This window comes from Manis javanica, chromosome 2, assembly GCF_040802235.1.
Source record: "Manis javanica isolate MJ-LG chromosome 2, MJ_LKY, whole genome shotgun sequence".
NCBI lineage: Eukaryota > Metazoa > Chordata > Mammalia > Pholidota > Manidae > Manis > Manis javanica.
In genome coordinates, this window is record NC_133157.1 from 205,798,827 (window position 1) to 205,821,462 (window position 22,636).

At 38.3% G+C, this 22,636-nt stretch overlaps 1 protein-coding gene and 1 long non-coding RNA gene across 5 annotated transcripts in view; one reads left to right on the forward strand and one right to left on the reverse strand.

Moving 5' to 3' along the window:
* The first annotated feature begins 270 nt into the window (after positions 1-270).
* LOC140848012 (uncharacterized) lies at positions 271-2,655 on the forward strand. Of its 2 annotated transcripts, none has more exons than XR_012128444.1 (3): positions 271-337; positions 1,529-1,637; positions 1,722-2,655. It is a non-coding gene; the product is annotated as an uncharacterized lncRNA (long non-coding RNA). The 2 variants fall into 2 exon arrangements; XR_012128443.1 differs by lacking the exon at positions 271-337 and adding an exon at positions 376-1,446.
* A 205-nt stretch (positions 2,656-2,860) lies between these two features.
* TBC1D31 (TBC1 domain family member 31) overlaps positions 2,861-22,636 on the reverse strand; it is a 54,023-nt gene continuing 34,247 nt past the window's right edge. Inside the window, exons 12-23 of one of the 3 annotated variants that reach the window (XM_073230066.1) lie at positions 21,593-21,726; positions 21,091-21,270; positions 19,903-20,135; positions 19,489-19,641; positions 19,027-19,162; positions 15,317-15,409; positions 10,984-11,124; positions 9,720-9,911; positions 6,908-7,046; positions 5,665-5,760; positions 3,579-4,399; positions 2,861-3,382 (exon numbers count right to left, since the gene is read on the reverse strand). In XM_073230066.1, the coding sequence (XP_073086167.1) occupies positions 4,266-4,399; positions 5,665-5,760; positions 6,908-7,046; positions 9,720-9,911; positions 10,984-11,124; positions 15,317-15,409; positions 19,027-19,162; positions 19,489-19,641; positions 19,903-20,135; positions 21,091-21,270; positions 21,593-21,726 (1,631 nt within the window). In that variant the 3' untranslated portion in view covers positions 2,861-3,382; positions 3,579-4,265. The other 2 variants (XM_073230067.1, XM_037005272.2) reach the window with 2 other exon arrangements.

Genomic DNA, 22,636 nt, shown 5'->3' on the forward strand with positions numbered 1-22,636 from the left:
CACCACCTCCACGCTGCGGCCGCGGGCGCCCAAGAGCTAGCTCCCTGCCGTCCCGCTCTCCACCGTTGTCCTGTCCTCCTTGAGTACTGCGGTCGCGGGGCCGTGAACAGCCGGGGTGAGGCGGGAGCCCCGGGGCTCACAGTGCGGGAGCACGGGGCGAGCGCCGCCGTGTGCACGGCTCGCTACTGGAGGCTGCAGAGCAGTGACGGAGCGCAGGTTCCCGGGGAGGGGGCTGATTCTAGACACCTGACACCAGAGGGGGCGGGTCCTGGGGGCTGCGGGTCCTGGGAAGTGGCCGGTGATGAGGGTACGGAACCCCACGGTAGGGGTTTGGCAGGTAGGAACTGGGGCGGGGGTCTTAGGGAGGTCGTGCAGGCTGCTGCTGGGGCAAACAGGAGGGGGGCTGGGTTGGTAGTGCCTCTGAAACAATTGCTGCAATTAGTCATCACCTATAGCAGATGAAATTGAGATGTGTTAGTTACAACGACCCGTTCATTTTTCAAGTTTTTGATGGCGGCACTAATTCCTGCAATTCCTCCATCTGAGATGCAGTAATACTTTTTCGGCTTACTGTCCTGGTAGGGAGGCCTTCCAGAGGCTTTTACTTGGCTCTTTCGACCACAGTGGCTTACTCAGTGGGCGATTACATAATGTCAGTATGGCGATTTTGCCATTTGTCAAATATGTTTATTCCACCTATACGTTCAGATACTCAGAGAACCACAGGTGGTTTCACGGCCGAACTGAGTGTACTGTAAATGGGAACTTGCCCGACTTCATCATCTGCCACCATTAGCACTGACTTTGGTGGGGCACAGTAACTGGTGTCAATTTAGAGCCGGTATCTGCTACCCCCTGAAAGGGCTGTTTTCTTTTCCCTTCTACCCAATCACTCAAGTAAATGGCCACAGGTCCTTTTGGAAAATCTTGGGGGTTATTTATAGCACACATATGCTCACTCACTGCTGCAGGATCCTTCCTCCCCGCCCCCATTTCCATCAAGGGACTTTTGGGTCTGGGAATGATTTCAGGTCTGGAAAGTGGGTAACAGGCATGGCTTTCCATTGTGGTGACTCAGGCAGGTTTTCGGCCACTAGACCTGAAGCTTTTCCTGTTGTATATCAGGCAACATTTTAGCAGGCTATTTCATTCTGAGGGACAACACAATCAATTACAAATAGCCCAAATCTCTATTACTACTTCCCTGCTGCCTGCAACTCTAAGTGGCTGTAAAACTTTGGTAGTTAAATGCTGCCACTTGGCCTCTGCTGCTACAGAATCCCACCATCCCCACTGAAATCAGGGAGCACAGTCAGCAGTGGCATCTCTCACCGTCACCACACATCAATTGAAGAGAGCCACCAAAGAACTTTTCAGGTTTGCAGACACTCCCTTCACTCAATGCTTCAAAGGGAGCTGCTTTTGAGCCCAGCCTGTAATTGGGAGGTGAGTGAGAAATTCCTATGTGATGAATCCCCTGCTACATTCCTACCTTCCTAAGTCTTTGAATACATTCATCTATCATCAGGCCTGGGAGATTCTGGCATCGCATTCTAAAAAGAGGGCAACATCGAGTCCACATTTCTGTCAACCAAGCAGACTGTTAAGAATCACTTCCAATTGCGGGACAGCACCAGGTATCAGTTTACTACCTCTTAGCTCTAATTTCACCCTCTGGCACCTGCTCTGCAATAACGGACCCAGCTCTTCATGTCTCCCAGTGTGCAGGATGCTAAGCTGTCAGTAGAGGGTGCTGGAGGACACTGCGGACACTGCAGGAGGAATGGGGCTTCTCTTCCAAGCTCCAGCATGCTGTGCCGCAGCCTGATGACCACTTCACTGCAGTCTTCCTAACATTTAACTACCTGTGCATGTTCCAGGTCTGGTGCCAGCAGCAGTGCCCTGATGCTCAGAGCACCTGCCATTCAGCCTTGGTTTGCCTGTGTCTCTGAGGTGGCTTCCACAGCCCTGACAGGCTCAGTGCCTGATGGTGCACACACCACCTGACATCTCAGGGGTCCCGACACCATGACTCTCATGTGCTTTCACCCAGCAGTCTGGGAGTGCCTGCATCCTAGAGACTTACTTCCTGAGGCCTGATTATAGGTCAGCTCTGGCTAGACAGCCAGCGGACTTCATGTTCAGTGGTCTGCAGCCATGCCTTCCCTGGGAGGCCTGAACCCAAGCTTTGGGGAGGGAGGCTCCAAGTTTGTCCTTTCTTTACTTTCTCTGAGTCCTCGGTACCCTGTTGCATTCTTTGTACATCTATATATTAAGCCTGTAAAGAACTATGTATTAAACTTTTCCCATTCAAATTACCATGTGGTTTGTCTCCTAACTGGCCTCAGATGGGTACCAGATTAAACATAAGTGTACAACCTGTGGTAAGTGGCCCATGCTGAGACACTGGCCTTTGGCAGTCCTGCCGTAATCACTGCTATAATGGCCAGCATGGCATCACTGTGGAGAGGCCTTTTGCAAAGGCTCAAATCTTGCTCAACATTAGAGAATTCATACTGGAGGAAAACCATAAGAATGCAATAAATGTGAAAAGGCCTTTAAGCAAGATGATAACTTAATTCATACTGGAGAGAAACTCCACCTATAGTCAATGGGGAGAGGGATGAAGCTGAAGCCCAAAACTTACCCAACATTGTATGATTCACACCAGAGAGACACCTTACAAATATACAAATACGACAAAGGCCTTTGGGGTCCATGCTGCTTTTACAGACCCAAGAGTGTACTGGAAAGAAACTTTCTGAATGTATCCAGCATGGGAAGAATTTTAGCCAAGCTCAACCTTTATTCATCAGAGAATTTACATTAAAAATAAATTGGATGTAAAGTTGAAGATATGTTAAAAAGCAGGAAGAGATAATCAGAAATGTCATTTCATTAAATGTGATAACCTTTGAAATGTGACCCAAGCACATCTGACCAAAGAGATTTAGCTAAGTATATGACATCTGCTGAGAGAGTGACTTTATCAAGATTTATTGGGAGAACTGTAGGCTCAGAAAATAGGAAGAATGTGATAAAAAGAACTTCATTTGGTTGAAAAGTATGCGTAACTCACTTTCAGTTGATGAACACACTTTTTAAAAAATGAAATACTGTAATACAAGAGGTATGTGTGTGTGTGTGTGTGTGTGCGTGTACTTGCGAAATCAAACTATAAAACGTAGTAAAAGAGGACCTGAAGTAGAGGTCAAAAGCTGGTAATATACAGTTGATTCTGGATGACAGAACACTTTAGAATATAAATGCTTTTATGTGAGCAAGCAATTTCTAGTCTACCAGCAGTCTCATCATCCCCTATGTACTTTATATCCTGTGACTTCCTGCTGCCACACACCAGCCTGACCCATGAGGGCATTACCTGAAAATGGACAGAAAATTAGGTTGAGGAAAATGCTCTTGGGAAGTTAGTGCCTTACATAGTGAAGAGATAGAATTTTCGGCCTTTGCCCATTGGACAAAAGACAGCATTGTGCTTACAGAAAGTATTTGGTTTACCCTAAGATTATGCTTTGTGACCCCAGAAACAAGAATTACTACATGTACTGCATACTTACTACATGCGAAGCACAGTGCCAGGGACCTTATATTATCCTGATGTAACCCTCATGTCAAGTTCATGAGCTGCTTCCACCGTCCTTGTAGAAATGGGTTCAGAGAAGTAATTTGCCCAGGATGAAGTTGAGAGAGGCTCTGCTGTGGAGCTGAGAGCTGAGAAGTGGAGGGTGGTCAGTGCTGCCAGCAGACAGAGGGCAGGAGCTGTTGCAGGAGCAGAGGCCGTGACCCCGAGGTCATGGGTCCTGCGGACCATGGGCACAGAGCAGACCCCACTGTCAGGGCGCAGAGCGGCTGCACGCAGGCCCATCCTTACTGCTTGTGCTCCAGCTTGCTGCTGAGTGCTCTCAGTTCTGGTCGTACACTTAAGACAGTTTCTTGTTCTTTATTTCTGTTTATCTTTAAAATAAATCCTCATTAACTAATGTTACTGAGATTTATGCTGGTCTTTAGAATCTGAAAGAGCTTAATACAAGCTTTAATGGCTTCAAAACATTTTTTTTTTAATTTTAAAAAGTACAAGAAGTCATTTACAAGCCAAAAAGCGCGAAATAGTACACACAATCTTTATATACATATTTTGCTAACAAAAGGCTGATCTTTATAGGGATTTAAAATAAATAATCTAAAAATCAGTGTCACTGATAGCAAAATTGATCTCTCTCTGACTATGTCAGGGGACCAGCCTCCTATGCAGCCAAAAGATGAGGCGTTTGGTATCTGTTACGAGCCTGGGTGGTGAGTCTCTGGCGAAGATTTCTCACTCTCTCCATAAGATCCTGTTCCGTGGTGTCCCAGGGTGTTTTTCTTTGATTTAAAGAAACTTGGAAACAATATTTAAAATTAACAATGTTTGATTTTCTGACATAACCAATGATATAGCATTTATTTTAAAAGTAAATATGTTACCAAGAAATGAATAATGAAATGAATAGCGCAAAAACTAAACAGTCACCTTCAATTTCTAGAAACTATTCTACCCACAAAGGAATACAACTTTTGTTTTTTGTTTTGCTGCTAAATAACCTAAACTTACTAAATATTCCTGAACTCGACTTTCAAATTTAGAATAATTTAGTTAAAAAGTTAAGTTCTGACTTGCCAGAATAGAAAACAGTTGAGAATCTCTTGCACTTCCGCTTCACTTACGCATGACTTTTGGTTTAACTTATACTCTGACACGAATTTAGCAATGCATATAAAGGTATGAGTTAGCAAAAATATTTTACACAATACTGAAATCTCATGATTTGTTATTAGGAATATTTATTTTAAAGCTGGTCTTTTAGAGGACACTGTATAAAGGTTTGTTCTTCTATAAGGACTCCAAAGATCTTGTTAAACTGTGCTGCATCTACATGAGTTTTACTGAAAAAGCTGGCTGAAATAAAGTCAAACAGTTTCTTGTCTTCTCCCCGCCTTTTAAAAACAAATCAAATGCTTTCCTGGGAAAACTGTTAGCTCCTTTATGGGCTAATGCTGGGACTATATTATTGTATGATGTTTCCACCTTATCCCTTCCGAAATAAACAAAACCTCCAGGGAATCAAGTGGAGGGATCAAAAGTCAGCTAATCAGCAAGAAGCCATCTGCCTTCAGCAGTTCCGACTGAGCATCCCAGCAGTCCACCACAGTGCCTAGGGCAAATACATGTTTTCAATGGCTGTTGAACAGAACCCAGCCCAGAAGGGCAGAGTCAGGAAAATTCAAGTATGCAATGGCTTTGAAAACTAATGCTGAGATTTTCTCTGCATAAGGACATAAAAAATAGTTATGAGTATCATCACTTTGATTAGTGACAGATATCTGTGTCCTCTGACTATGTTTTTGGGCAGAGGTCCGGGGGCTAAAGAAATGGCACAGCTCTGAATAAGACTTGGCAAACATTCTTTACTTGGGTTTCAGTCTGATCCAGTTTTTCCCCCAGCTGGAAATCTGAGAATCCAGCTGCCTCCATTTTGATATTTCCACTGTCAATGCCCTGGGAAAATGGTATCAACTTGCTGTAAATGTAATTTAAGCCACGATTTGCTTAAATATTGCTGACTTTAAAATGACAGGAGAAGCATTTCTTGCTTATCAACTCACTCCGTGTTGCGGACTCCGTCCTGGAAGCATCATGTAATTGTGAAGTTCCAGGCAAACAACTCGAGGTGGCCTGTTTGTTTCGGTACCTGGTCACTACTGTCATGAAAGTGAGGAGAGAAAGAGTGTATGTGGTGAGTAAAAGCCTTTATTAATTCCAAATGGTTGCTAGTAAATTAAAATTGCCAAGAATAAAAAAAGCCTCTGACTTTTCTGTTCTGAGAAGAATGTCGTCACCATTCAAAAGGCGAAGGTAAGTGCAGTTAGAATTAAGAGCTGAGCTGAGGTTTTGGTTAATGGATTTTAAAAACACCTGTAGCTAAACCAAAAAGCCAACAAACTCAGGAACACTGACCCTAAGCATTTACTGGAAAAGGTTATGAAATGTGATTGGCGAGCCTTCCCTGAAAACTACGGGGAGCTTTAACCAGGCAGGATTTAATCACAGCAACATATGCAAACCTGAACCAGCAACAGCAAGTTTCCTGGAACTCTCGTGGAGGAGTCAGCACAGCAGTGTTCCAGCACCTACCTGGTGCCTCCCCCTATTTTTTACTCAATCACTCTCATCTCAAAATTTCTGCCCACCCTTTGGCTCAGCTGTGTCTGTACTGTTCCCTGACTCCCACAGCTTTACATCCAGTAAGACACCAAGGTGGTTTCTGATTTCTCATCCCAATGTCGCTTCGAACTGTCCTGTCCTGTCTACTCCCATCCCTAGGGGACCAGCCTCTGTAAGTCGCACTGACTCGGTAAGATGCTACCTTTTACTTGGTCTTAAGAGCTTTGGCTAATGGTGTTAACTAATAGTTTTAGCTCACTGAGTCATTAAGACAATTTGACTAATTGCTAAATGACTAATTTGCACTGGTGTGGGGGGATGAAATATGAGTCATCTTCAAATACTTGAAGGGCTGTCATGCGGCAGAGGCAGTAGATGTAACCTGCATTGCTCCAGAGAACAGTTTCTGAGAGAAAATTTTAAAAATAAGGCATAGTCAACTTTACGTAAGGAAGGAACAGCTTTTCAATAAAATACTGGCAGAAAACAAGCCCTACCTCCTCAGCCCACTCTTTCCAATCAAAAAAACCCCAGAACAATGGTGACTAGTGATTACCTTTAGTTCAGGGATAATCTGAATAAAAATGCGTAGGTACACCTCAAGGATTTATTCATGAAAATAGGCTATATTAATTGAATGAATATGTTATTACCACAAAGTGAAAGGCATTCATGGATACTTACCTTGATTATATGGATATTCAGCATGTTCTGAAGCATCACTTATCTCTTTCTCTAGAAACCACTTTCTAGATGCATCTGAAAGAGCTGACGCTTTCTTTTCTGATTTCAAGATAAAGTCTTTTTCTTTGGCTTCCTCCCACTAAATACAAATAAATGGAAAAAAGAGTCACATAAAAATTGTAGCAATGCAAGTCCCTACAGTGTAGTAAGTCCTCTGTTTCCTTTAGTCCACTTCCTCTTAGGTTCCCAAGGCATTAGGAAAATTTAGGTGTCTGTCTTGGCCCATAGCCAACAAGAATCTTGAAAGTAGAGGCATTTATTTCTGATGTATACTCACCACTAAGAGAGCCACACAGTACACATACAGGCCCCCAACTATCCTTGAAATAAGTCATTTCTACAATGTCTCTTTTATTGCAAGCAACAGAAATCCTCCTGAGCTGTGTCTAGTGATGAACAGATCTTGAAGGACAGGACGATGTGGATTATGCCAGAGTCCTTGAAAAATCATCACCCTTTTTGACTACCCATCCCCACCTTCTTTTTCCTTCCTTTGCTACAGTGGGTAGGAATGTTGACATGGAAGAACAGGGCCAAGAATGCATTTTTAGCATTTCAGTAGATCGGAATGTATTCAGGTGAGATAAGAAGAAGTACAATTTATTTTTTGTTTTTTCCTTTGGCTCCTGTTCCTGCTTTTCTCCGCACATGTGCTCCATTCTCCCGCTTCTCTCTGCAGACTAGCTCCTCTGCCTGCTCTTCCTGGGCAGCCTGCACCCCAGTGTGACCTTCCAGCACCAGTGACTACGACTGACCAACCATAGCTTTATGGTTCTGAAAATCCCTGGGGAAGAGTATCTTTCCAATCCTTAGTCTAGTCAAATTTATATCCTTGATTTGATCAACTATGGCCACCAAGTCATGAAATATGCAGGACTTTCTAGAGATGATGGGAGAGGTAAGCTCTGCAGAAGGGGCTGCACGTGGGGCAGTCAATGAATCATAACCAGCACATCCAACTCTGTCTACCCTGCACACACCCACTTCTTCTTATATAAAATAAGTTATTTCAATACATTTTAAATCTCACATCTTATGGGATTAAGCTAACTTTAAAAATTAATGGCAATTGTCTTATTTAATTTGAATGCTATGCCTTAGTGATAAAGTCTACAAACTTCAGAGAATGAATTCTCTGCCCAGCTCTGGTACACACAATGACTACAGGGAAGTCAAGTAATCTCTAATAGCCTCTGCTTTCCTCTTCCTCAAGTGAGAAAATAGTAACCTTAAAATTAGCTCAAATAGCAACTAAAATAAATTAAACAACCTATACAACTCCTCAAATTTACCAATGTTCTATAGCTTTTATATGCAAGCACACATAAAATTTTTGTTTTAGAAATGCTAACACATTAAATATGCATTAACTAAAAAAAACCTTATAAAGAATCACTAGGGCAGGAGAGACCACAGAGATCCATCCCTTCCATGTTACTGATGAGGAGACAGGGTCCGAGTGATTTCCCAAGGCCACATAGTAGTCAAGCCAGCTCAGAACCGAGGACACCAGACACAAAGAAGGATCCCCACATACCTTGCAAAGCCATAGTGATCCCCAACCCGCTCCCAAACAGATCATTTTACCCAAAGTACAGCAGCACCTGATTTCACAGTCTAGCTCAGGTGTCAGCAATCCTTCCCTTGAAGATGTAGGCTTCCCCACAACTTCCTGAGAATAGTCTCAGTGGGCAGCCCTCCCACCCCACCCTGTCTTTGAATGAAAGAGTTGTAAGATAGGGCCCTGTGTTTCTTGGATGGGGCAGGAGGAAAATGACTCTGGAACAATGATGCCAAGGAAGTACATTAGTGAAAGCTTTCAGAATAGACATAATGATAGAGCAGTAAAAAGAGAAAGTGAAAGAGTTTGGTTCATTCCTAACTCTTCAATGTCCTCAGGGCAGTCCACTGTGCCTGCAATAATCTCTACAGTGCACGGGCACCACAGCTGTTGGGAGGACCAACCAAAATACATATGTGTGATTCATATTCTTAGTTTCCTCCTCAAAATCCACTGTATGATTCTTCTTTAAGAATTCAATTCTGATTTTATTTGGGATGATAATGTACCCTGCTAAAAATACTGTATTTTTCCAACATCTTCTGCAGCCAGTGCGGCGAGAAATGTGATATGGGACTTTTGGGAAGAAGTTAGAAAGGAGTTGTCTCAGCTGGGAGATGGAACCTTTTACCCTTCTCCCTACTATCTGGCATGCATATGTGATGAAGTACAGCAATCATCTTGGGTGGTAAGGTATCCTTAAGAATTAGAGCCGCACACCAGGATGTAGCGCCAAAAGGTTGAAGGAGGCAGTTTTCCTGATGATGGTGAAGCCAGGAAACCAAGCCGGACTGTTTACCTCCAAACTTCTTTCAGGTGAAGAAGAAAACCACTTCTGACTTGCATTTGGCCACTGTTATTTCGGGTTTTGCTTCTAGCAGCAGCCTATAATTCCTAACTGTTTAAAATCTTTTATATTGAAAGTATAAAGAGTCAGGTAAAACTCAAGTAGTCATTATCATCAAATCGGCCAGAACAAACCCAGGAAGCTGAGAAGTCGAGATGCACTAATGTAAATGAGAAAGATGCTTAGTCATTTTAAGTACCATCAATATTAAATTTCTTCTCTGAGCAATACTTATTAAAATTAGATTATCTTTATGATCTTTCCTAACAAAAATTATTTGGTTTGATGCCTTTATCATTTGATTATGTAATATTTCAAAATTTAAATTATAACACCGTTCTTACCTTTTTAGCTTCCTCCCCCATCACTGCATTTAATACTTCTATTTCTTTTCTGTTTTTTTGAAGGAGTTTGGCCATATCCTTGTAACATTCATTTTGTTGCAGATTATCACATCTTTGTTTATGTAAAGCCCAAATCCGCGAGTCAGTATTTAGACATGCTTGTTCAGCTTCCGCCAAATTTTCTTCAATTAACTAACAAAAATTTATGAATTTCAGAAACAAGGTCAGACTATATATAAAATGTGGTATAGCCATTCAGTGTATCTAAGTGCCTAGGGGGGGCTGTCTGTAACCTGGGTTGCATGTTAGAATCACCTCAGAGTGTTTAAAACAAACTGATGTCCAGGCCCACTGCAAGTCAATTACATTGCTCTCTGGGGCGGATGGATATTGGGGCTTTTAGGAAGCTCTCTAGGCGATTCTAATGTATAGCCAAGGCTGAGAATTTCTAAGCTAAGGGATGGGTGGGGCTGGACAATTTCCATGTTTCAACCCTTTGAAAAGAAGAAACCATTCTTACAGACCAAAATCCCTAAGAGAAAAAAAAATGGTGGAATATTCTTGGGGTATCAGCTAAGGGACTGTTGTAGAACAGAAGGTAGGAAAATCTTGCACTATTTCTGCCTTTTGGACAAAGGCCAGGTCCTGCCACACACCCATTTAACATTTTGTTAGAGATAAGAAAGTCCTTTCTTGAAGGTCTCAGATTCCATTTCAATTCACTTAAGCCAGCACTTCTGAAAGGATGCTCCATAAGAAATTGTTATTAGTAAGTTTGGGAAACTTTCTAAAAGATTCACAATGTTCCATTTCCTCAAATTTGGTATGAAAAAACTTAACAGCATTTTCAACACTTCTCTGTTATCCCCCATTTTACCAGAAGTTATTAATTAGTCTACAAAATATATTTGGGAAATGCTGGCTTATATACCAGGCAGAGACCCCATGATTTGCAATTGATATACTCAGGGACAATTTCTGGGACATAACACAGTATAACACAGTAGAATAGTATTTATAAAATTACTATTTCCTTTGTATTTTTTTTGTCTTAAAATTCTCAGAGTATAAAAGACACATGTATACGGCTATCAATGAAATAAGTAATTTGTAAGTAAAATAATTTGAGATCCTAACAGCTGTGATAAATGATGCAAAGAAAGGAATTAACTAAACCTTAGAGTTCAATTTTTAATTTCTTCTTTTAAAAGGAGACAGATGGAAATATCTCCCCCTATTTATACACTAAATTTATCACGCTTACCTTCTGAGTTTTTTCATTCAGCGTTTGATCTGTGTCTATGAGTTTATGAAACATGTGTTCTTCAAGATCCACTTTTCGTCTATGGGCATCTGTATCTTCTCTCATTTCTTTTGCAACAGCTTCTTGATTTCTAGTAAGATTCTGTTAATCATTTGTAAAAAAAAAAATCACCTATCTATATAATAATAATGCTAGACAAAACATGACTTTTTTCCCCTCAGAATACTAATATGCACATAGATAAAAACTGTAATCATCTAGTTTTCAAAGTAAATAGCAAGCAGCAATGACATCAGGGAAAATAAGAGTAAGGATCTCTGAAAATTCTCTCCATAAAAACACTGAAAACATTGGCAAAACCTACTTTTTCAGAACCCTGGAAATTCACTGAAGGCTTGCAGCAATCTAGGGAGCATTTATTCATAAAAATGGCTGAATCTTGATAAGAACAGCAAGCTTTATGACATTTTTTTTATTAAGGTATCATTGATACACACTCTTATGAAGGTTTCATAAGAAAAACAATGTGGTTATTACATTCACCCTTATTATCAAGTCCCTGAGTGCCCCCTCACACTCCACTGCAGTCACTGTCCATCAGTGTAGTAAGATGCCATAGAGTCCCTATTTGTATTCTCTGACTTACACTGTCCTTTATGGCATTTTTAACTTCCATTATTCCTAGTCCCACTCTACCCCTAACTTCTTAATGACCCTTGGAAACTAGTAGTTTGGCGAATGAAAGGGGTGAAATGGAGCTGGAGCTCCCTCCATCTCCCTTTCCCACAGACCTGTCATCATTTGACCTCTCTGGTGGTTTTGAAGACCCCATTCCCAAGGCTCTGTCTTTATTTGTCTTGACTCAGAACTCACTACTTGAACAGCCTTTTCCCTGGGAATGTTTGCTGAAAACAATCAGAGGAAAATTGCTTAACATCTTGGCTGCCTGAGCAGCACATCATAGGGTAAAAAACAGGTTAATCAAAAAGCTTTATAGGAAAAGATGGGAAGCAGATATCCACAGTGGGGCTTTGAAAAGCTCCCATGGATTCCTGGGATTTTAGGAAGCCATGTGCACATGCCAAGAGCTGTGTGAATCCTCAGACCTGAGAGGGTCCTAAGCACTCAACTCTGGTTAACTGAGGTTTTGCAAAATCAGAAAGCAAAATTTAAGAGAGATGCAAACTACCTCTGTGTTGAAGGCATGCTCCAACATGATGCAGAAACAGTCCCTTGGAAAAGATTAGAAGTTTACTGGTTAAAGGCATCTAATGAAATCTGTCTCATCACTAAAGTTAATTGAGCAGAGACTTCAGTGGCTACACGTGAAAAAGATAGAGACATTATAGAATTAATTCAGCAGTCACTAAGCAAAGAAACAAGAAACCCTGGGGAGGAAGAAGAATCTGATTTCCAGAACTGCCGTGTTATTGTTTAAAATATCTAGTTTTCTAAAAGAAATTACATGACATATTAAAACCAAGAAAGTATGGCCCTTCATACTTTGAATAGACATTAACCACATGATCTCCAAAGAAGATATAAAAATGGCCAATAAACATATAAAAAGATGCTTGACATTATAACCATTAGGGAAACGTAAACCAAAACCACAATAACATACTACTTCACACCCACTAGTATGGCCATAATCAAAAGGACAAGCAATAATTACTCATGAGAATGTAGAGAAATTGGAACTCTACATTCCAATTGCTTTTATTATTTTTTATTTTGTTATCATTAATCTACAATTACATGAAGAACATTATGTTTACTAGGCTCCCCCCTTCACCAAGTCCGCCCCACAAACCCCATTACAGTCACTGTCCATCAGTGTAGTAAGATGTTGTAGAATCACTACTTGTCTTCTCTGTGTTGTACAGCTCTCCCCCCATGCACCCCCCCACATTATACATGCTAATCGTAATACCCCCTTTCTTTTCCCCTATCTTTATCCCTCCCTTCCCTCCCATTCTCCCCAGTTCCTTTCCCTTTGGTAACTGTTAGTCCATTCTTGGGTTCTGTGATTCTGCTGCTGTTTTGTTCCTTCAGTTTTTCTTTGTTCTTATACTCCACATATGAGTGAAATCATTTGGTATTTGTCTTTCTCTGCCTGGCTTATTTCACTGAGCATAATACCCTCTAGCTCCATCCATATTGTTGCAAATTGTAGGTTTTGTTTTCTTCTTATGGCTGAGTAATATTCCATTGTGTATATGTACCACATCTTCTTTATCCATTCACCTACTGATGGACACTTAGGTTGCTTCCATTTCATGGCTATTGTAAATAGTGCTGTGGTAAACATAGGGGTGCATCTGTCTTTTTCAAATTGGGCTGCTGCATTCTTAGCGTAAATTCCTAGGAGTTGAATTCCTGGGTCAAATGGTATGTCTATTTTGAGCATTTTGAGGAACCTCCATACTGCTTTCCACAATGGTTGAACTAATTTACATTCCCACCAGCAGTGTAGGAGGGTTCCCCTTTCTCCACAACCTCGCCAACATTTGTTGTTGTGGAACTCTACATTCCTAAGTATAGTTTACCCTTGAACAACACAGGTTTGAACTGCACAGGTCCACTTACATGTGGGTTTTTTCCAAGGAAAATTTTTTGGAGATCTGTGACAATTTGAGAAAACATTTTCTTTTCTCTAGCTTACTTTATTGCACAAATACAATATATGATACATATAACATACAAAATATGTGTTAACTATTTATGTTATCTGGTAAGGCTTCTGGTTAATTGTAGATTATTAGTAGTTAAGTTTTGGGGGAATCAAAAGTTATACTCAGATTTGTGAGTGCATGGGGGGTGGTCTGTGCCCCAACTCCTGTGTTATTTAAGGGTCAACTATAAATATCTAAGAGAAATGAGAGCATATGTCCAAACAAAATCATAGCACCACTACTCCATAACCAAAAAGTGGACAACCCAAATATCCATCAACTGATGAATGGATAAACAAAATGTGGTCTATCCATTCAATGTAATACATTCAGCCATAAAAAGGAATAAAGTATTGACTCATGTTACAACATGGATGAACCTTGAAAACATTATCCTACAGGTTTGAAAGAAGCCAGTCACAAAACATCACATGTTGTATGATTTCATTTATATGGAATGTCCAGAATAGGCAATCCATGGAGACATAAAGTAACTTAGTGGTTGCTAGGACAAGGGCATGGGGAGTGCTAATGGGTACAGTGGTTGCGGGGAGGATAATAGGTTAACTTTCTAATTTTGATGATTATACTATGGTTATATAATAAGGATTCCTTGGTTTTGAGGAAATACATACTGAGTATTAAGGGATAAAGGGGCATCATGTTTACAACTTACTCTTACAGAGTTCAGGAAAAAAATGTATACGTATGTGTGGGCATATGTGTATAGACAGAAAGAGAAGGATAATGCAAATTTAGCAAAATGTTAGTATCTGAGTATCTGAGAGAAAATCATTTGGAAAATCTTGGTATTTTTCGTACAAATTTTCTGTTAATTTTGAAATCATGCCCCTGTGCCACTGCCCACCTCCCCCAAATAAAAGAGTAAAAAGTAAACTTAAGCCTGGTCCAAATGAATTACACCTAATTTGAAATCATAAGAGATTTGGCAAAGTGTAAATCCTTGGCTCAATTCTCCTGGTAGTTCAGTGTGGGAACTTAAAATGTGGTGTAGATATGAATGGATGATGTATGTTTTACATTTTATTTAATGTAAATAAGGAACAATTATACGTATGTTACCTGTTATGTATTTGCAGTTATCACTAACTTCAAACTCAAAATCTAACTTTAACAGGGCTGAAGAAGTAAAAGCTTAAATTTCAACATTAAATAAATGAATAACAAAATGGTTTTCCCAAATAATAAGTATTTGTAGTAACAAAGTCCCTTTTTGCAGTGACTTGGAAACCGAATTATATATTTTAAGTAGATACTTGATGACTTGATTCCACAAGATTCAAATATAAAGTACTTTCAGCTCTTGCCTGATTTACCTTACAAGATCCTTGTAAAATACTGAGAAAATTTTGCACACAGATAGAGAAAAACATAATAAGCTAGTAGATGATCCTGATGCAAAATCTAGGGCTTACAACTGGTATTTCAGACAGTAGACTAAGTTGCTAAGATAAACACGAGAAAGAATTACAACAAACTCTATATATTCAGACATTTTGGCTACACTACCATCCTGGATGATACTAACTGCTTAAAAAAACAAATAAAATGAAGATTTAAAAACTATGAATAAATACAGTCTAAAAAGAGTTTATACAGATCCTGTTTTTCTTATATTAGAAATAAGTGATTTATACCTTCTCATAAAGTCTTCTTTGGGATTCGAGTTCCAGATGTCTCATTTCTAGGTCCTTGGCTGTGGGAGCAATTTCTCGATCTCTCAGATGTGCCTATGGCCAAACAACAAACCGTAAATACTAACAAGCATTTACAAAATGATTTTTGTTTAACAGATTTAGTAATCTGGTAATCCAAACAACCCATTAAAAGTATTTAAAGTAATAGGTATTGGGTTTTTTAAACCAGAGCAATTGGCAATATATTAACATTCACTGTGGATTCTCAGATTTATGTCTGAGTTAAAGTTAAGCTTAATTTTCTAAAAAGGAAATCACAATTACCGTATGTTCTTCTACCCAGACTGGGAGAACAGATGGCAGTTCTTACCACATTATATCAGCCAATATTATGAGTTTGGAAAATGAGCAATTTAAATTTGTGGTAGATAAAAATATAGAATATTTAATCTTATTAACTGTAACATTTATTTAATGTTCTTTTTAATTAAACTTCTATACTTCCATAAATTCAGTTTGGCAAATTGTAATGCAAAGTTTAGATTTACTGTGGACTATATATACAACTTGTATGTGCCCTGCTTGGACTTAAGAGTTCAGCTTTCTCCAAAATCAATCACTTGGAGCTTTTCACTTCTATACATTACAGGGTTTCATTAAGGCAATCTTTTAGATAGAGCATTCTAGGAACTGTCCTACATACCTGGCTGTCTAAAGTTCCCATTTTTAGTTTTTAGGAGTAAGAGTAACACATGAATATGTGTTTCAGAAAAAACTAAACAAACTATTACCTGAGCCATCCAACCTCATTCATTTATTCAGTAAACACTTAATGATTACATTACTACTTGTGTCTATAAGGTGAAGTTTAGCTATTGTAAAAATAGAACACACTATGAAATACCTGCAAAAGGAGAAACAAATAGTAAAAATGAGAATACAGTGGGATATACAAGCAGGGTGCACATCCAAGGTGTGCAAAACCATGGACTGGCAACCAGTTCAACCTGAGGTTACCGGGAAAGCAGCCAGCTCAAAGGTGGGCATGCCTGAGTTCACGAAGCAGGAGTAGTAAGTGATGCCAGTGAGTATAGGAGCTTCCGCAGCTTGGCGGTGTCAGAGCTCACTGGCAGAAGTGGGAGATGGAAGGACAGGGGGCTGGAAGGGTAGACACAGGCCAGATCATGCAAACTGAAAGCATTTTACAGGATTCTTTGGCCAGGAAATAGCCTTCCAGTATCTCAAAGGGGTTTGGAATAAAGGAGTCAGAGTTCTAAGCCTGTATTACTTTTGGCGAAGAACATATACTTTTTGAGAGTAATCAATTATCAACCTCATTTGCTAGCTGAGATAATTTAAAAGAACCGTACATTTAAAAAACCAAATTAAGTTAACTGGCTTTAAACAAAACAAAAAGTATTATGCTATGCAAAGAAACAACAGCTCTCTATTACAGATGAATTAAAAATACTTTAAAAGATTTAAAAAATAATTAGTATTTTATCTAAACGAGGCCTGAAGCTCCCTGAATTAGTCTATAAGTTCAAAGCAATCCCCCCTAAAATTCCAATAGGACCGGGAGGTGGGGCTTCAGAGAGAGGGATCAGATTTTCAAAACATATTTGAAATGATAAACACTTGAGAATACTGAAGAAAACTCTGAAAAAGCAGACTAATAGTAGGAATTAGGTCTACTCATTAGTAAAATACTACCACAAAGTGCCACTCAAACTGTGTGGTACTGGGTTAGGAACAGACAGAGCAATGGACGTCAAGTACACAAAAGAATTTAACATTTAATAACCCTCAGTTGGCAAATGGCTCTGCTAATGCTCAACAAATGATACTGGGACAACTGACTTGACTTTGGAAAGAAGTCAGCTTTGTCCCTACCTCATTCTCTACATTTAAGTTTCAGACACAACAGAGATGGGCAAGCTCCCAGTAGGCTTTGTGGGTCACAGTTTCTGTCATGACGGCTCGCCTCTGTCACTGTAATGCAAAAGCAGCCACAGGCAATACATGAACATGTGGGTGTGACTGTTTTCCAATAAAACTGAATTTATGGGCACTGACATTTGAATTTCATATGCTTTAAAAAATTTAATATGACACTCATGTCATGAAATGTTATTCTTTCATTTTAAAACATTTAAAATGTTAAAACCATTCTGATGAGTCTTCACAAAACAGGTGTCAGGCCAGATTTGTTGGTAGACTATAACTGACCCCTGAGATACATCAATGATAAAAAACACACCAGAAAAACATAAAACCAGAAGAAAATATGCAAGAGTAGTAATATAATCTTAGAATAGGAAGATTTTTCTAAATATGAGCCAAAACCTAAAAGTCATAAAAAACTAACATCAGTTACCTAAAATCAAAATATTTTACATGATAAAAAAAGACAGCAATAAATATTCTTGAGAGACAACAGAGACCAGAGGAAAACATTTACAACAGGCAAAAGGGTTAATGCCCCACCCCTATGCTCTCTGGCAGCCACTAGCTAAGTGTGGCTACTGAGCACTTAAAATGGGCTAGTCCAAATTGAAGTGTAAGTAAAAACTGACTACTAGGTTTCAAAGAGTTCATTAAAAAATGGTTAAAACATCTCATTAGCAATGTCTTTATACTGGTTATATACTGAAATGTAATCTGCCTATATAAGTTAAAGAAAATGTTATCGAAAGTAATTTCACCTGTTTCTTCTTACTTTTTTAATGTGGCTATTAGAAAACTTAATCTTCTATGTGGCTCACATCATATTTCTATTGGACACTGCTGCACCTGGGATACAAAGAGCCCATGTAAACTGATAAGAAAAAGACTAACCTGATAGAAAAATGAAAAATGTACAAATGATATGGATATGCAATGTATAGTCTTCAACAAATAGAAGATAAGTAACTGAAGAGATACTTAACCTTACTAGCTACAAAAAAAGAGTGGGGGAATTAAAATATATCATTTTTTACCTATCAAATTGGCAAATATTAAGATGGATGCACTCCAAATTGACTAGGGTATGGGTACTGTTACACACTTAAAATAGCTTCAGTGGGTTCATTTTCAGAGGACAATTTGGTTTACCTTGGAATTTACTCAACAAAAGTATGTGTGCAACAAAGATTTGTACTGAGAATGTGCAAGTACTATTTTGAACAGCAAAACTGCAAGGAACCTAAATGTCCAACAGCAAAGGATTAAAGAAACTGACATTTACACAATGGAATGCTATGCAACCTTAAAAAAGAGAAACATATAACCATTTCTTACTAGTTTATATCTGAGGATGAAATAAGAGTGGAGAAGGTCCATTTTTAACTCCATGTATTTTATAATGGAGTTTTTAAAATACAGGCCATGTGTACATTTTTATATTAAAAAGACTGTTTTCCCTACTTCACAATTAACTTAATGGTGAATTGATACTTCTATTTTTAGAGAAACAGCCACCAAGGACACTAGACAACTTGACTAATTTTCCAGGCATTTCTAAAACATTTAAGCATTAATGAAATACAAAAGAGAGTAAGATTTTTAAATCTTTTAAAGTATTTTTAATTCATCTAAAAGAATAAGTAAAGGAGCTATTTAGTATTCACTGTGAACTCTAGGGTAGTATTAAACTTGAAAGCATTCATCACATTTAAATGAGAGTAAATGGAAGACAGTGTATGATTACTAAGATAAGAATAATAAACCTTTCTCTCAATTTCATCATTCAGTCTTCTTAGTTCTGTTTCACACTGACTTTGCTGAAATTTCTGGAAGCGCCTTCTTGCAGCATCTTGTAAGTGCATTTCCTTTACTTTCAACTCTCTCCTCATAGCAGCTAGTCTGAAATACAAAATTCATCAAGAGGCACCAATAAAAACCTTTCCCAATACAGATTTAATTGGAAAAATATTACATTTCAAAGTAATGAAAGTCCTGCCACGTATTTTCGTCCACTTTCCCAATTTAACTGGTGCAGCGTAATGCAGCTAGTCATAATGTGCAGATGAAAGATGCCCAATTACAAACTGAGTCTGTCTTCGTGAAAATGAAAATGCTTAATGGAATTATCACAGCTGGGAAATGCTTATTCTTGTAACAAAAACTGAAAGAAGATAAAAATTATTCAACTACTCATGCCCAGATTTTTTCAGAGTGATAAAACATACTTCTGTCTTTGTTGTATCGTTTCTTCCTCCTCTCGTAAGAGCATTTTTCTCCTTGTTTCTTCAGCTTCACGAAGCAGTTCTTGTTTTTGGTACCAGGCTTCATCTTCAATTCTCTGCTGGTCTACTTCAGCTTGCATATCTTCAACTGACTGCCTTAAGTAGATAAGTTTTTATTGTATCAAAATACAAAAAGAAAATTGAGTAATTTAAATCCAAGGACAAACAAAACACAAAATATATGCCTGATTAATATGTAACTGTTTCCCTTCTATACAGGAACATCTTTAAAGATATTTCTAGCCTTTAAACTTTGATTTTACACAAATATTTAATAATTTAATGTATTTTTCATTAAAAATTTTCTTGTTTATAACAGATTTTATTTTTATCAAGGAACAACTATTCTGTCATTACCTCTCTCTTAGGTAATCCAATTCATCATTCCTTATTCTTTCTCGTTCCTGTGTCTGATAGTCCACAATAAACTTCGGATATTGATTAAATACTGGATATTGTCCTTTTGTCAGGGCCACAAAAACATCAAGCATGCTGTCAGGATGGATATCAGGAGGCGTGGTATCCACGAGATGATAAACTTCTCTAATCACAACACTTACATCCAGGTTATTCCGATGATGAAAAAAATACTGTAAAACAACTTTGTGTTTAAATTGAGATTTACCTAACACAGCAGTTATGAGGTACAATTAGAATGAGAGTTTAAAAATGTAAATGTGAATTCATCTTCAGGAGGACTTTTTTTCTTGCAACTTCACTGAAGCTCTTCTTAACCCAAGTGTTAAAAAGAAGATTCAATTTCCTATTTCCAAAATGTAATACAATTTTAAAACATATTATTAACTTTTGAAATAACACTTTTTGAATTTTAACCCAAATTGAAGGATTCCTTTATAACAAAAGAATGCTTCAACAACAGAACAAATTCTTCTGCTTGGATACTTTTTCCTTCAAAATCCAAAGTCAATAAATTCAAAAATAGCTTGATTCCTTAAAAATATCTGAAATGTTCCCACATCATCTTGTTCTGCTGGCAGATCTGAATTCTTACACACACACACACACACACACACACACACACACACACGTATGTATCTTATGAACATGAAATGAAAATAAAGTTTGACAGGAACAACAAAATAAGAAACCAACAAAAAAACCCAATTCATCCTGTCTACAAAAAGAATCTTGTGTTTTAACCACATCTAATGCTTTCTTTCACTTTCCCGCCAAACCTCAAAATTCTCATAGTTACCATTTTTCACATGTAATAAGCATCCAGATCATCACCAGTCAGGTGAGTGACTGATAAGATATGCACAGAATAAACATCTTCCCAAATGCCAAACATCCTTTGTAAAGGCAAAAGCACAAAATCCCAATGTTATTGTTTCCTCTCTGAAGCTATGATTTTAAGACTTAACAGTTGGATGTAACTGCCTGTTGAACTGTCTACAAACTATGTAAGGGCAAGGATGTGACATAACTCGCTCCCCACTACACTCCTACCACAGGTGCCTAACATGCAATAGGTACTCAATGAATGAAACTTGAAAACCGCTACTTAAGAACAAGGATATTTACCTCAAAATCATCTTTAAGATTACAGTTGAGCAAAGGAGCTCTAGAACATATGTTGTAGGCTACCACAGTCATCAGGAGGAATGAAGGATGGTTGGAAAAGACATTATCAAATAATTTTAGCCACTCCTCTCTTGTCAGTACTTCTGAGAACACAGTTTCAAGAAGAGGCCATGCATAGAGCTAAAAATAAGGAAAAATTCATTAGTTTTCTAGGGGAAAGTCCTAAGTCACTGCTAATACTCTCTTACATTTGGCTTAGCTATTAAAATCATTATATTAAAAACACAATTATGTAAAGAACTACCTCAATTTGGACCCTTCTTTACAGACTTTCAGAAAAGCAATTTAAGGAAGAAAAAGAATGGAATACTGTTAAAAAATATAAAATGTAGCATGTTTTTTATTATGCTCTTGCAAGAAAATGCTGTTCTGTTCTTTTATACCAGAACCAATGTTAGCTTGCAAAATAGGTTACATTATTGTAAAAACTTGCATGTCTTACCTGGGCAGTTACATCATGATCTATGAAGTGCTGCAGCAGTTCCTTGTCATGAAACGCCAAAACATTTTCTATCATACTAAGAATATTGATAGGAGGATTAGGAAAATATTCAAACCAGTGTTGACACCAATTGACTATGAAAAAAAATTGAAAATGTATCTTTATTTTTCAGTATCATTAAAGGACTATGCAAATCTTATATGTATCCACTCACTATGTCCTCAACACACCCACTAATAAAGAAAACATAACCCTTTAAATTCCAGAACAATAGATTTAAAATTCCATCATATTAGCATGGTATTTTTTTAAAGGTATCATTGATATACATTCTAATGAAGGTTTCATATGAAAATCAATGTGGTTACTACATCCACCCATATTATCAAGTCCCCCCAACTCCACTGCAGTCACTGTCCATCAGTGTAATAAATGCCACAGTCATTACTTGTCTTCTCTGTGCTACACTGTCTTCCCCATGATCCCCCCCATAAAATGTTAACATGGTGTTTTAAGTTTAGAGAAATTAGCCAATTTCTTCAGAGCAGCCAATGAGAAAGTATTAATTAAAGCAAAACTTCCCAGAGTATTCCTGATCCTACCTATCAGGGTACTCTGGTTCTTGCTAACTTGTGTGTTACATGCACTTAGATTTCTCCTGGTTAACAAAATGACCCTTCTAAAAAAGGGTCCTATTTAAATTTTCATTAAATGTGATCAATGTTAATACCAACATCCTCAAATCTACTAAAATTCATACCTAATTAAAATTAAGGAAGTTTAGAAAAAAATGTTCAAAATTACATTCTTACATATTGATAGCAATATATAAAAACGAATGGGTATATATTATAACATATCCCTATCCATTAAATGCTATAATGAGAATTAAAATGCCCCATTACTATGGTAACACTTGCTCTGTAGTTATGGTAGCACGTAACCACCAGATCTGGTTTTAAATATAACTGATCAATGACAACTTATTCCAGTAAACTTGACTTTGAAATCCAACCACTGACTGACAGCAGCATCCTTTGAAAG